The sequence below is a fragment of the Lolium perenne genome, chromosome 2 (assembly GCF_019359855.2).
Source record: "Lolium perenne isolate Kyuss_39 chromosome 2, Kyuss_2.0, whole genome shotgun sequence".
In the NCBI taxonomy this organism is placed as follows: Eukaryota; Viridiplantae; Streptophyta; class Magnoliopsida; order Poales; family Poaceae; genus Lolium; species Lolium perenne.
Genome location: NC_067245.2, coordinates 44385824 through 44400364, shown reverse-complemented (window position 1 = coordinate 44400364; position 14541 = coordinate 44385824). Strand labels below are relative to the sequence as shown.

Sequence of the window (14541 nt, the reverse complement as noted above, 5' to 3'; positions counted from 1 at the left end):
TCTGGCGGTTCTCGTGTGTTCTGGATGCTTCCGGGCAAAATAGGAACCTGGGCGTTGATTTCGTCCGATTCCGAGAATATTTCTTTACTAGGATTTCTGAAACCAAAAACAGCAGAAAACAGCAACTGGCACTTCGGCATCTTGTTAATAGGTTAGTTCCAGAAAATGCACGAATATGACATAAAGTGTGCATAAAACATGTAGATATCATCAATAATGTGGCATGGAACACAAGAAATTATCGATACGTCGGAGACGTATCAGGGTCCCAATCTTGGTTCTCAATGTGTATATGTCCTAAACAAACCTAAAAGAATGAAAAAGTACATTGGTGCACCCTCGCATGGAGAAATCTAAGGGGGTAGACCCGCCGGTGCACACATACCGCTGTTTTGGGGCGGGGGGAGGGGAGAACGACCGCGGGAGCACCGGAAGCCCACCAAATCTTGCATGTGGACCTATTATATGAGTGAAAGTGTAGTGGAAGGTGTAATGGTGCAAAAGTAGCTCCCCTAAACTGGGGAGGCTTCGAGCCCTAAACCCCTAGATCCTAAACCATTAACTACACGTGCTGACACCGGAGCTGCAAAACCCTGCATCATAAACCCTAACCCTAAACCTATACCTAACCATAAATCCTTACCTTGACCCTAAACCCTAGCCCTACCCCAAAATTCTAGCCCTAACCCTAAAGCTAACCCTAACCAGTAGATCAGGAACACCCTCGATCGTGTGATAATGGCTCTAGCTGCGGGTAAATGTGCCAAAGGGTCCCAATCTTGGTTCTCAATGTGTATATGTCCTAAAAAACCTAAAATAATGAAAAATTACATTGGTTCACCCTCGCGTGGAGAAATCTAGGGGGGTAGACCCGCCGGCGCACACATACCGCTGTTTTTGGGGGGGAGGGGGAGAACGACCGCCGGAGCACCGGAAGCCCACAAAATCTTGCATGTGGACCTATGATATGTGTAAAAGTGTGGTGGAAGGTGTAATGGTGCAAAAGTAGCTCCCCTAAACCCTTAACCCTAAATTGGGGAGGCTTCGAGCCCTAAACCCCTAGACCCTAAACCATTAACTACACGTGCTGACACCGGAGCTGCAAAACCCTGCATCATAAATCCTAACCCTAACCCTAAACCCTAAACCTATACCTAACCATAAATCCTTACCTTGACCCTAAACCCTAGCCCTACCCCTAAACTCTAGCCCTAACCCTGAAGCTAACCCTAACCAGTAGATCAGGCACACCCTCGATCGTGTGATAATGGCTCTAGCTGCGGGTATATGTGCCAAAGGGTCCCAATCTTGGTTCTCAATGTGTATATGTCCTAAACAAACCTAAAATAGTGAAAAAGTACATTGGTGCACCCTCGCGCGGAGAAATCTAAGGAAGTAGACCCGTCGGCGCACACATACCGCTGTTTTTGGGGGGAGGAGAGGGAGAACGACCGTCGGAGCACCGAAAGCCCACCAAATCTTGCATGTAGACCTATGATATGTGTGAAAGTGTGGTGGAAGGTGTAATGGTGCAAAAGTAGCTCCCCGGTGTGACCTTCCTCACATTTAGGCGATAACACTTAGCAGATTTTCCGAAGCCCAGATTGCTTCGAAACCCTGGTATATGTGGGGGGATGAACATGGAGAGTAATTTTGTATTGCACATTGTCTTAAGTAACACTAATAAATAATCATCAAAAAGTAAAAATAATTAAAAAATAAATATAAGTATTAGATGAAATAAAATAGAAAGAAAAACAAATAAAATGTATGTCGACGCACGGCAAAGAAAGGAATGCACGGCAAAGGCGCCTTTGCCATGCAACTTGTCTGGCCGCACGGCAAAGGACGCGCCACGGCAACGTCCAGAGCCTTTGCCGTGCGGCTCGTAGGGTCTTTGCCGTGCTGAGTTTCTTTGCCATGCGCTTTGGTTGGACTTTGCCGTGCAAATGTTTTTTGTTGTGTGCCACTGCTGAGTATGTCGTGCATGTTGTGGGGACCCCGGACTAGCTGTCCGAAATACCCTGTTATGTATACAGTTCACGATCCCATGATCAGTGCGCCGTGAACACATAACCGAACTGATATCAAATTACACCATCCATTACAAAGCGGAATAAGAAAATTACAACATGGTCACATGACCAATACTTACATAATAGCCTCGAAGGGCCTAACTAAACATCAGAGTAGCATCATCACTTCAGCAGCGCAGTACCCAAGTCATCTGCCATAACCCTACAGGCAACTAACTGGGAAGACGTTCCTAGCTCGCATAGACGTCGCAACTCCTTCTTCATCAGTCGAACTCCTTCAAGTCTGGCCAAGTAAATAGCCAGGGACAAAGCCGTGAGTACATTTGGAATTGTACTCGCAAACCATTTACAAAGTAACATATCAAGGAGAACAAGGTACCGAGGACTAACTAGGAGATCAAGAGGGAATGACCACTTATATAACAAGAATATGTTATGTAGAAGAGAAGAAGTGTTTTAGTGGGGTTAGCATCTCAATCTTCATGGGTGAAGGAGATGAGAGAACATATCTAAGACCTCACTACTAGACTTAATTTAGGAAGATCTTTCACGACATAAACGCTTAGGAAGGGTAGACCCAATTTTTATCAATTCCTTTCCGACCACCTCATTGTGGTCATCAACCATTTTACCAGTACACCAAGTACTCCAACACAAAACCCGTTTCTTTCCTTTGTCAAACATTTTCACAAACAAAACACATCAGGCTAAGCAACAGCCAATCCAACCGTCCATGACCGCGGACACGGCTATTCGAATAGATTTGACTCTGCAGAGTTTGCACACTTTCCCCACAAGATCTGATAAATCCGCCGGGATCATCCCCGGGCCATCATACGAAAGTATGTGGGTATCGGATAACCAGTCGAAGCCTTTCGCCCATTCTAATTAGCAAGAGGTCCTACCCTATGGAGTATGTACCTCCCCGGCACCGTGGCAGCTCACCTCCTTTTGAGCGTGGCTCCACCGCCAAGCCAGGAGACCCATAGTGTCTTCCGGACGGGTCAGCCCCGAAGGCCTCCCGTTATACTATTGTCCCAACCTCAACAATCCGGACTCGGGGGTATCCGTACCCTTGTATAGTTATGCGGTGCCTCATGCTAAAGAGAACGAACGTCGAGCTAAGCCCCGTGCCCATGTTGGAGTAATGTGGTTGCGCTAGTTTGTTGTCATGGGTGAGTACTTAGGCGCCAAAGTTTTCGTAATATCCCAACCACTTTCTCATCCCCATCATTTTTACCAAACCCTTTCCTTTCTCAAATTCTCACTTGGGCATAACATTATACCCAAGGTTTTAACAAAAACTTTTACAACAAGGTAAAACCTTGAGGGTTTTCCCAACCTAAAGTTTATGTGTGACTAAGATGTATAATAGCATAATGATTGCCATCATAACATGAAGGGGTGTCAAGGCCATCCATACTCCAATTGAGCATGAATGGAGATGATCAAAAAGTAGAGCAATTTTAATGATGTAATTAGGGTGTCAAAAGGTGGGGAATGTGATTCACATACTTAGAGTAGGTATGCAAAGTAACAAGGAGAACCTTACATACTTGGAGGCAAGTATGTAAAGAAACAAAGTAATCGAAAACCCAAGGAACACAAGGAGCCAAGAGACCAAAGGATGGCAAGATCTCAATCAAGAACATAGAGAATGATGGATCAAAGTAAATGGCTTGCCTTGGCTTATTTGTCCCTATACTTCTTCAACTCTATCAATATAAGAATCCCAACAATATAAATAAAATCCTCGTCCGATTCCACTTCTTCTTCTTCTCCAGAATTGTTCGCATCTATCGCCGGAAAATATAAAAGGAACACAATCAATCACATTGCATCAACAAGACAACATTCAACAATCAACAACTAATCATGCAGCCAAGGTATAACATACTAAGGACTTATAGATACAACAAAGCAACTAAAAGAAAACCCATTTTATTTACCTAGTAAAGGTATGAGAGTATCACAACTTAGCAATTGCCTCTCTCGGTTATCACCATGGTATGAACCAAACATCCCCTGGTAGATAACATCATGAAGAGGACAAGAGCATTAGTTTGACATCAAATACATTCACAAAACATTTTCAAACATTTTTGGAAAAGTAGAAAACAGTTTTCCTAACTTAGTTTGCTCACATAACACAACATCCAAAATAGGAAGCAAACCATATTCCACCTCATTTGAAAACTTAAGCAAAACAATAGGGCTAATGTTAAGTTGCAGAGGTTTTGTTTTGCAAGCATAAAACAAAGGTTGCCCAACTCTACTAAAAAGAGTTGGTCAAGGGTTTTAAATAAACCGAAAAGTTTTGCTTCAACAATGCATGTCACACATAAACATTACTAACATCAACAAATATGTGTGAACAGAGACTAACAATATTTTTCCTAGATAGCCAGTACTAATACAAGACTAACCCAATTGGAATCACCCAAAAATATCAAACCTACATTTTTAGGAATTTCTTTGAATCTGACTGTACAGAAAACAAGATCTGTAAGCCATAAATCGTAGAAAAATCCTAAAAATAAGAGGCCACTGGCATTTGAAAGATAATCAAACAGAGAAGCATACACAATTGGATTTGGGTTCAAATTGTTTCTGAAACTCTCACAAATGGATTGACAAGATTACTGCATGTCTATACCATTTGCTTTACCTCTGGAGTTACATAACAGATAAAGGTTTGAAACTTGTTTGAGATGATTAAGAAAACATTCAGCAATCCTACAGAAGTGGAATCACTCAATTAGGTTCAAAAATGGATTTTTGATGAATTAAAAGCTAACAGCCATGTCTGCAGAACACACAGAAAAAGTTTAATTCACCACAAATCGTACACAACTCATAAAAATATGAGGTCAGCTGCATCTGAAAGGTATTGTAAAGGTGGTTCTTACCCAACTGGTTTCATTCAAAAATTCGTTTCCAAGCTCCTGATTTAATTCGACAAAGTCAGATCTGACCAGATCTTGATCTGTGAACCATTTCAATTCCGTTAGGTCATTTGAAGTGAACCCAACGCCAAAATGAAGGTACTGGAGAGGGCTTTCACCCAAAATTGAGTTTGCTCAAAAAGGTTTTGTAAAACGGAAGAAATCTAACAAACAATGATTCTTCATGTTTGCAGAACTTTATTTATCATGCAAAATCCGTAACGAATTTGAGGATTAGACCAACGCCAAGTTGTAGATATTTTCAGTACCTATCTGCAGAACTTTGAACCACTCGATTTGGATCTGCACACGAGATTTGGCGGATTTTACAAGATCGTACCAGAATCTGAAACAGCAAGAAACAGAAATTACTGCAAGGTTTTGGACGAACTTTGCTCAAGAACTTCAGATCTGAGGATAGCTCAACCTTCTCCATGCTTGGACCAACATGTACCTGCATCAAGATCCAATCTTAGCAATGGAGGGAGAAGAAGAGGAGATTAAACCATCTAAGGTTAGGGAGAAGAAGGAGAGGGAGGCTCTCATGGTGAGGATGAGCTTGAGGGAGGGGGAGAGCTTCATCTTGGTGGCTTGCCATGGCTATGGCCGGCCATGGGAGCAAGGGGAGCACCATTTTCGTGGGGAAGTGGAGGAGGAGAGTGTGAGGGAGTGGAGGAAATAGTAGGGAGTGAAAAGAAATGAGGCAAAGGAGAGGAGTGGAGAGGAGTGGAGAGTGGGAAATGAGAGCAAGTGAGGAGGGAGTGGGCTGCCAAGCCCCTTTATATAGAGGGAGAGGGGGTGGGTTGGCTGCCTCCTCATTGATTGAGTTGGTTGGGAGGTAGCCTCCTCATTGATTGAGTTGGTTGGGAGGCTGCCCATTTATGGATTGGGGTAGGTGGGAGGCATGGCTTGTATAAGAAGAAAAAGGGGAGATAGTGCTGGCCGAAATTTGAATGCAAACACAAATTGGCCGGCTCCATTCTTGCCAAACAAAAATGAACAATGAGAGAGAGATGCACATCATCCATGTGCATGATGTTGAGGAGGTAATGTTGATGGAGGTTGAGACATAGAGATAGAAATGGAGAGTGAGAGTGATATGCATTAAAAGGAAAATTTGTTATCACTTTGTTTGTGGCAAACAAATGATGGAAAGAGATAGATCCAAGGTTTAGAGGGGTAGTGATGGAAGTACAGATACAACACCAATGGTGAATATGGTGGCATAAAATCAATTCAAGAGGTCAAGGTGTTGATGGAAAAGAATGGGGGAGTGAGATAGGTATGAGGAAAAATAAGTTGTTCTAAAAAAAGAGGTCAATTTGGAGTGGTTTGAAATACTCCCTGAGTCTAGGGTTCAGTTGAAGGGAGTCCATTTGAAAGTATCAAATGATCATCCATTTGATCAAGAATTGGAGGATGAGGGGATACAATGTGGTAAATCAGTGATGTGCATAAGATGTGCAAGGATTGTCATTTGAAAAAAAAGAATTTATTTGAAAGGGATTTGAAACACCTCAATTGGGAATGAACTCAAGTGGAATGGAATTTGAAAATGTTGAGAGAAACTAGTTGGAACATAGGAGGTCAAAATTTTCTACTTACTTTCTCAAGTGAAGTAGAGTTTTTCTCAAATGTAAAATAAGCAAGAGGAAGACAAGAAATGGTATAGGTACCATAAACAACCCTTTTGTAAAATGGAAAACAAAATAGAAAATAATGTTTTAGAAATCAGTACTTGGTAGAAATGGGATGAAAAACAAAACCCATTTCAGTTCTTTGTTTTCTTTGAAGAAATATCCTGAAAAGATTTTATAAAACTAGAAGTAGTTTTGTGATCAAAACTAGAGAAGGAAAATCAATAGGGTTTTTGAGAAAGAAAACTAATTTAGGGAGGAGTGTTCTCAAGGGTAGATGGTGGCCTCAAAATGTACCCATCATTCCCAATCTTGGTTTTGTGAAGATTAAACTTGAATAAAAACAAGAGGTAAAAGTGAAGGAAGTGATCTTGAGGTAAAACATTGGATAGGGTACAAGATCAAGTTGAATATATGAGCTGCAAGGATTGACTGAGACATGCAAGACGTGGAGGTTGAAGAGGATGTTGCATAGATGAGATCCATGCATTGAGGTCAACAATAACAGTGGTGGTTGCTTAGATATTAACTGCCAAAGTCTGGAACTTATAAGCTTGCCAAAACAGATTGTTGACTTCGCTTCAGAATCAACCTATGATGAGTGGGTATAAGAGAAGGATGTGATGAGGGTAGATGATCCCAAATTTTGGATTCAAGGATGGTTTGAGCTAGACTAACACAAATAGGAATATCAAGATGGCACACATATGTTGCCATCAGGAGAAGATTTTGATGTAGTAAAAAGGAAAACAATTTTACCTAAGTCACACATGTGTTTTATTAGGTGAGTTGTATGTCTGACCACTAGAGGTGTTGTTCTTTGAGGTACTCAACACAGAACTCAACAAGAAATCAAGACAATATATCTAGTGGCAGATCAAAGCAATTCATCACAACAAACAAATCAAGGCAACTCATCTAAATTGGTCTATAGAAAAAGTTTTTGTTCCCCCTAATTTTTGCATTAAGGACAATTAATCAAGGTTGCATAAGTTGGGGTGTTACAGATCTTCCACCCTTAAAATAATCTCGTCCCGAGATTACTGAGCGTAGAACTAGAGGGGTTGTAAAGCTTAACGAAAGTTAGACTCCATCCTTCTGTAGATGCACCATTGTATAGAAGGTCGTTGCTTCTTCTTCTAGCAGACATGATGGATTCCTGCCGATGGTGAGCTTCATGAAGAGGTTGACTACTCCGTGCAGATGTTGGATCTATACCTTCTTAATGATCCTAGCGGGGTTCATGATTGTGGGAGAGTTAGTGCACCCAATGGTGCTTGAGCAGGGTTGAAAACTTTTTAGAGTTAGCTTAAATTTAGTGGAAGACGAAGTCTTCCATCCTTAAAATTGTTCATCGGGGAGGGGGCGTTAAAAACTGTAAGCTTCGGCCACGGGTCTTGTCGGGCGCTTTTTGGAGAAGCCCTTGATCTTTGGAGTTGAACATCTTCAGCGGGCGTTGAGTAGTCCACGGCTTCAAGAGGGGTTAGTGCATCCTACGTTTCCAACGGTGTGTTAAAATGTTAGGGTTAGCTCCAACTTTTAGTGGAAGACGAAGTCTTCCACCCTTAAGATTTTTCATCGGGTTCTCGGAAAAACTCAGAGCTTCTGCCTTGTAGTTCTGTCTGGGGCTTCTGAAGAAGTCATCGGTCTTCCTTGTTCAGCTGAAGAATCTTCGGGGGCGACGTGCAGACCACCACTTCAAGAGGCACTCACGGTGTTAACTGAACCATATGGTGTAGCTCGGCTTTGACGCTATTGTTCTCTCAACTTGTTAGACGGTGTGTTCGAGGGTAGTTTAGAAAAGATATCCTCGCGGTTAGCGCGAGTATACTCCAAGGTTAGACCAAGTTAGTATGTCTTCTCGTAGAGGTGCAGTCACTCTTGAAGGTAGGGCTTCTTCTTTCTTGGCGTAGTGGAGATGCTCCAGCTGATCTTGAAGGAAGTCAGCGTAGATAGGGGTCGGGTTAGTTTTCTTGACGGTTGAAAAACAACTTCCAACGGGTTTAGAGCTTTTCGTTAACTTATCCAACTAACTAGCAGTTAGCAAAGCATCGGCGAGGTAGGTGAGGGTGAAAACATCTTTGGGAGGCTTTCTAAGCTAGTTTATCACACTAAGGGTGTTTTTCAGACCGAAAAGCCAAGACAATTATACACACAACAAACAAACAAAAGACACTCAAGGCAGCACACAAGGGAACTACAAGCAATCATCAAACCAGGCATGGTAACCTAAGTACCCATGGAATGCCTAATGCGTGGGGGTAGCTCAATCAAAGCGATTGAGTTTGTCCTATCCATCCTATTGGTTTGGGGGCTGGTCACATATGTTGCCGTCTTCATTTTGCTCTTATGGACTCCAACATGGATTTTCGGGGCAGTTGGTTGCGAAGCGAGCACAGTGTTCGGTCTTCTATGTTGAGGCGGAGGAGAAAACTGCGTAGTCTTCTTGCTCAACATCCCGGGGACGTGAGGTCTTCGAAGAGGTAGTTGTTGAGGTACTCCCGAAATCGTCAACTTCTTGTAGCTGGCCTAAAAATTACTAGTCAAGAACTGAGGACTTGATCCCAGATGACTGCAAAAAGTGCAGGTCCACGGAGGAAGAAGGTCAGCTCCTTGACAGACTTTGGTGACAACCAAAGACATGATGTTATCATCCCAACAAGCACACGGCTACGTCGGCATCCAATCTTCAATAGCTGCAGTTGGAGATATATGAGTCTTCCTGAGGGATTGAGCCATCTTCGAGTTCGAGTCTCCAGTCTGAGTTGGGGACATCGTCCAATATGTAGGTTTGAATTGGCTGAGACAATAGAGTAAGAATTTTCAAACCTTTTTATAAAGCGGAGAGGCAAGAATTTTAGAAGCTTTGAATAAATAAGAGGAGTAGAAGCTATACTTCCGACTAAAGAAACAATTTGTTTTGTAAATAGTTTTGTCCAAGTACTTGTTTCCTAACTAACGTCCATGCTAACTAAGGTCTCCTACAGTCAGGATGGCTCTGATACCAGCTCTGTGGGGACCCCGGACTAGCTGTCCGAAATACCCTGTTATGTATACAGTTCACGATCCCATGATCAGTGCGCCGTGAACACATAACCGAACTGATATCAAATTACACCATCCATTACAAAGCGGAATAAGAAAATTACAACATGGTCACATGACCAATACTTACATAATAGCCTCGAAGGGCCTAACTAAACATCAGAGTAGCATCATCACTTCAGCAGCGCAGTACCCAAGTCATCTGCCATAACCCTACAGGCAACTAACTGGGAAGACGTTCCTAGCTCGCATAGACGTCGCAACTCCTTCTTCATCAGTCGAACTCCTTCAAGTCTGGCCAAGTAAATAGCCAGGGACAAAGCCGTGAGTACATTTGGAATTGTACTCGCAAACCATTTACAAAGTAACATATCAAGGAGAACAAGGTACCGAGGACTAACTAGGAGATCAAGAGGGAATGACCACTTATATAACAAGAATATGTTATGTAGAAGAGAAGAAGTGTTTTAGTGGGGTTAGCATCTCAATCTTCATGGGTGAAGGAGATGAGAGAACATATCTAAGACCTCACTACTAGACTTAATTTAGGAAGATCTTTCACGACATAAACGCTTAGGAAGGGTAGACCCAATTTTTATCAATTCCTTTCCGACCACCTCATTGTGGTCATCAACCATTTTACCAGTACACCAAGTACTCCAACACAAAACCCGTTTCTTTCCTTTGTCAAACATTTTCACAAACAAAACACATCAGGCTAAGCAACAGCCAATCCAACCGTCCATGACCGCGGACACGGCTATTCGAATAGATTTGACTCTGCAGAGTTTGCACACTTTCCCCACAAGATCTGATAAATCCGCCGGGATCATCCCCGGGCCATCATACGAAAGTATGTGGGTATCGGATAACCAGTCGAAGCCTTTCGCCCATTCTAATTAGCAAGAGGTCCTACCCTATGGAGTATGTACCTCCCCGGCACCGTGGCAGCTCACCTCCTTTTGAGCGTGGCTCCACCGCCAAGCCAGGAGACCCATAGTGTCTTCCGGACGGGTCAGCCCCGAAGGCCTCCCGTTATACTATTGTCCCAACCTCAACAATCCGGACTCGGGGGTATCCGTACCCTTGTATAGTTATGCGGTGCCTCATGCTAAAGAGAACGAACGTCGAGCTAAGCCCCGTGCCCATGTTGGAGTAATGTGGTTGCGCTAGTTTGTTGTCATGGGTGAGTACTTAGGCGCCAAAGTTTTCGTAATATCCCAACCAATTTCTCATCCCCATCATTTTTACCAAACCCTTTCCTTTCTCAAATTCTCACTTGGGCATAACATTATACCCAAGGTTTTAACAAAAACTTTTACAACAAGGTAAAACCTTGAGGGTTTTCCCAACCTAAAGTTTATGTGTGACTAAGATGTATAATAGCATAATGATTGCCATCATAACATGAAGGGGTGTCAAGGCCATCCATACTCCAATTGAGCATGAATGGAGATGATCAAAAAGTAGAGCAATTTTAATGATGTAATTAGGGTGTCAAAAGGTGGGGAATGTGATTCACATACTTAGAGTAGGTATGCAAAGTAACAAGGAGAACCTTACATACTTGGAGGCAAGTATGTAAAGAAACAAAGTAATCGAAAACCCAAGGAACACAAGGAGCCAAGAGACCAAAGGATGGCAAGATCTCAATCAAGAACATAGAGAATGATGGATCAAAGTAAATGTCTTGCCTTGGCTTATTTGTCCCTATACTTCTTCAACTCTATCAATATAAGAATCCCAACAATATAAATAAAATCCTCGTCCGATTCCACTTCTTCTTCTTCTCCAGAATTGTTCGCATCTATCGCCGGAAAATATAAAAGGAACACAATCAATCACATTGCATCAACAAGACAACATTCAACAATCAACAACTAATCATGCAGCCAAGGTATAACATACTAAGGACTTATAGATACAACAAAGCAACTAAAAGAAAACCCATTTTATTTACCTAGTAAAGGTATGAGAGTATCACAACTTAGCAATTGCCTCTCTCGGTTATCACCATGGTATGAACCAAACATCCCCTGGTAGATAACATCATGAAGAGGACAAGAGCATTAGTTTGACATCAAATACATTCACAAAACATTTTCAAACATTTTTGGAAAAGTAGAAAACAGTTTTCCTAACTTAGTTTGCTCACATAACACAACATCCAAAATAGGAAGCAAACCATATTCCACCTCATTTGAAAACTTAAGCAAAACAATAGGGCTAATGTTAAGTTGCAGAGGTTTTGTTTTGCAAGCATAAAACAAAGGTTGCCCAACTCTACTAAAAAGAGTTGGTCAAGGGTTTTAAATAAACCGAAAAGTTTTGCTTCAACAATGCATGTCACACATAAACATTACTAACATCAACAAATATGTGTGAACAGAGACTAACAATATTTTTCCTAGATAGCCAGTACTAATACAAGACTAACCCAATTGGAATCACCCAAAAATATCAAACCTACATTTTTAGGAATTTCTTTGAATCTGACTGTACAGAAAACAAGATCTGTAAGCCATAAATCGTAGAAAAATCCTAAAAATAAGAGGCCACTGGCATTTGAAAGATAATCAAACAGAGAAGCATACACAATTGGATTTGGGTTCAAATTGTTTCTGAAACTCTCACAAATGGATTGACAAGATTACTGCATGTCTATACCATTTGCTTTACCTCTGGAGTTACATAACAGATAAAGGTTTGAAACTTGTTTGAGATGATTAAGAAAACATTCAGCAATCCTACAGAAGTGGAATCACTCAATTAGGTTCAAAAATGGATTTTTGATGAATTAAAAGCTAACAGCCATGTCTGCAGAACACACAGAAAAAGTTTAATTCACCACAAATCGTACACAACTCATAAAAATATGAGGTCAGCTGCATCTGAAAGGTATTGTAAAGGTGGTTCTTACCCAACTGGTTTCATTCAAAAATTCGTTTCCAAGCTCCTGATTTAATTCGACAAAGTCAGATCTGACCAGATCTTGATCTGTGAACCATTTCAATTCCGTTAGGTCATTTGAAGTGAACCCAACGCCAAAATGAAGGTACTGGAGAGGGCTTTCACCCAAAATTGAGTTTGCTCAAAAAGGTTTTGTAAAACGGAAGAAATCTAACAAACAATGATTCTTCATGTTTGCAGAACTTTATTTATCATGCAAAATCCGTAACGAATTTGAGGATTAGACCAACGCCAAGTTGTAGATATTTTCAGTACCTATCTGCAGAACTTTGAACCACTCGATTTGGATCTGCACACGAGATTTGGCGGATTTTACAAGATCGTACCAGAATCTGAAACAGCAAGAAACAGAAATTACTGCAAGGTTTTGGACGAACTTTGCTCAAGAACTTCAGATCTGAGGATAGCTCAACCTTCTCCATGCTTGGACCAACATGCACCTGCATCAAGATCCAATCTTAGCAATGGAGGGAGAAGAAGAGGAGATTAAACCATCTAAGGTTAGGGAGAAGAAGGAGAGGGAGGCTCTCATGGTGAGGATGAGCTTGAGGGAGGGAGAGCTTCATCTTGGTGGCTTGCCATGGCTATGGCCGGCCATGGGAGCAAGGGGAGCACCATTTTCGTGGGGAAGTGGAGGAGGAGAGTGTGAGGGAGTGGAGGAAATAGTAGGGAGTGAAAAGAAATGAGGCAAAGGAGAGGAGTGGAGAGGAGTGGAGAGTGGGAAATGAGAGCAAGTGAGGAGGGAGTGGGCTGCCAAGCCCCTTTATATAGAGGGAGAGGGGGTGGGTTGGCTGCCTCCTCATTGATTGAGTTGGTTGGGAGGTAGCCTCCTCATTGATTGAGTTGGTTGGGAGGCTGCCCATTTATGGATTGGGGTAGGTGGGAGGCATGGCTTGTATAAGAAGAAAAAGGGGAGCTAGTGCTGGCAGAAATTTGAATGCAAACACAAATTGGCCGGCTCCATTCTTGCCAAACAAAAATGAACAATGAGAGAGAGATGCACATCATCCATGTGCATGATGTTGAGGAGGTAATGTTGATGGAGGTTGAGACATAGAGATAGAAATGGAGAGTGAGAGTGATATGCATTAAAAGGAAAATTTGTTATCACTTTGTTTGTGGCAAACAAATGATGGAAAGAGATAGATCCAAGGTTTAGAGGGGTAGTGATGGAAGTACAGATACAACACCAATGGTGAATATGGTGGCATAAAATCAATTCAAGAGGTCAAGGTGTTGATGGAAAAGAATGGGGGAGTGAGATAGGTATGAGGAAAAATAAGTTGTTCTAAAAAAAGAGGTCAATTTGGAGTGGTTTGAAATACTCCCTGAGTCTAGGGTTCAGTTGAAGGGAGTCCATTTGAAAGTATCAAATGATCATCCATTTGATCAAGAATTGGAGGATGAGGGGATACAATGTGGTAAATCAGTGATGTGCATAAGATGTGCAAGGATTGTCATTTGAAAAAAAAGAATTTATTTGAAAGGGATTTGAAACACCTCAATTGGGAATGAACTCAAGTGGAATGGAATTTGAAAATGTTGAGAGAAACTAGTTGGAACATAGGAGGTCAAAATTTTCTACTTACTTTCTCAAGTGAAGTAGAGTTTTTCTCAAATGTAAAATAAGCAAGAGGAAGACAAGAAATGGTATAGGTACCATAAACAACCCTTTTGTAAAATGGAAAACAAAATAGAAAATAATGTTTTAGAAATCAGTACTTGGTAGAAATGGGATGAAAAACAAAACCCATTTCAGTTCTTTGTTTTCTTTGAAGAAATATCCTGAAAAGATTTTATAAAACTAGAAGTAGTTTTGTGATCAAAACTAGAGAAGGAAAATCAATAGGGTTTTTGAGAAAGAAAACTAATTTAGGGAGGAGTGTTCTCAAGGGTAGATGGTGGCCT

The 14541-nt window shown here is 41.6% G+C and overlaps 2 protein-coding genes across 9 annotated transcripts; both read right to left on the bottom strand.

Annotated features, from left to right (window-relative positions):
* Positions 1–2007: 2007 nt before the first annotated feature.
* Positions 2008–5895, bottom strand: LOC127331971 (uncharacterized). Of its 4 annotated transcripts, none has more exons than XM_051358207.2 (6): positions 5373–5895; positions 5251–5284; positions 4946–5022; positions 3986–4061; positions 3720–3832; positions 2008–2319 (listed from the first exon to the last, which is right to left on the bottom strand). In XM_051358207.2, exons 1-5 carry the CDS (start codon positions 5439–5441, stop codon positions 3726–3728), a joined length of 363 nt encoding a protein of 120 aa, XP_051214167.1. In that variant the 5' UTR covers positions 5442–5895; the 3' UTR covers positions 2008–2319; positions 3720–3725. The 4 variants fall into 4 exon arrangements, 2 of the variants coding, with proteins under 2 accessions (XP_051214167.1, XP_051214172.1); XM_051358212.2 differs by having other exon boundaries at positions 5251–5327; positions 5409–5894; XR_011751562.1 differs by lacking the exon at positions 3986–4061 and having other exon boundaries at positions 5251–5894.
* Positions 5896–9489: 3594 nt separating this feature from the next.
* Positions 9490–13536, bottom strand: LOC139829928 (uncharacterized). Of its 5 annotated transcripts, none has more exons than XM_071825989.1 (6): positions 13047–13536; positions 12889–12965; positions 12584–12660; positions 11624–11699; positions 11358–11470; positions 9490–9957 (listed from the first exon to the last, which is right to left on the bottom strand). In XM_071825989.1, exons 1-5 carry the CDS (start codon positions 13067–13069, stop codon positions 11364–11366), a joined length of 360 nt encoding a protein of 119 aa, XP_071682090.1. In that variant the 5' UTR covers positions 13070–13536; the 3' UTR covers positions 9490–9957; positions 11358–11363. The 5 variants fall into 5 exon arrangements, 2 of the variants coding, with proteins under 2 accessions (XP_071682090.1, XP_071682089.1); XM_071825988.1 differs by having other exon boundaries at positions 12889–12922; positions 13011–13535; XR_011751560.1 differs by lacking the exon at positions 11624–11699 and having other exon boundaries at positions 12889–12922; positions 13011–13534.
* Between the last annotated feature and the right edge of the window lie 1005 nt (positions 13537–14541).

Coding starts and splice junctions, on each gene's coding strand:
- LOC139829928 (XM_071825988.1), bottom strand. CDS start 13,079: ATGCAGGTGCATGTTGGTCCAAGCATGGAGAAGGTTGAGCTATCCTCA. Junction 12,661..12,888: donor GTTCAAAGTTCTGCAGATAG/GTACTGAAAATA, acceptor AATGGTTCACAG/ATCAAGATCTGGTCAGATCT. Junction 11,471..11,623: donor TACTCTCATACCTTTACTAG/GTAAATAAAATG, acceptor TTCCGGCGATAG/ATGCGAACAATTCTGGAGAA.
- LOC127331971 (XM_051358207.2), bottom strand. CDS start 5,441: ATGCAGGTACATGTTGGTCCAAGCATGGAGAAGGTTGAGCTATCCTCA. Junction 5,285..5,372: donor ATCTGAAGTTCTTGAGCAAA/GTTCGTCCAAAA, acceptor TCTCGTGTGCAG/ATCCAAATCGAGTGGTTCAA. Junction 5,023..5,250: donor GTTCAAAGTTCTGCAGATAG/GTACTGAAAATA, acceptor AATGGTTCACAG/ATCAAGATCTGGTCAGATCT.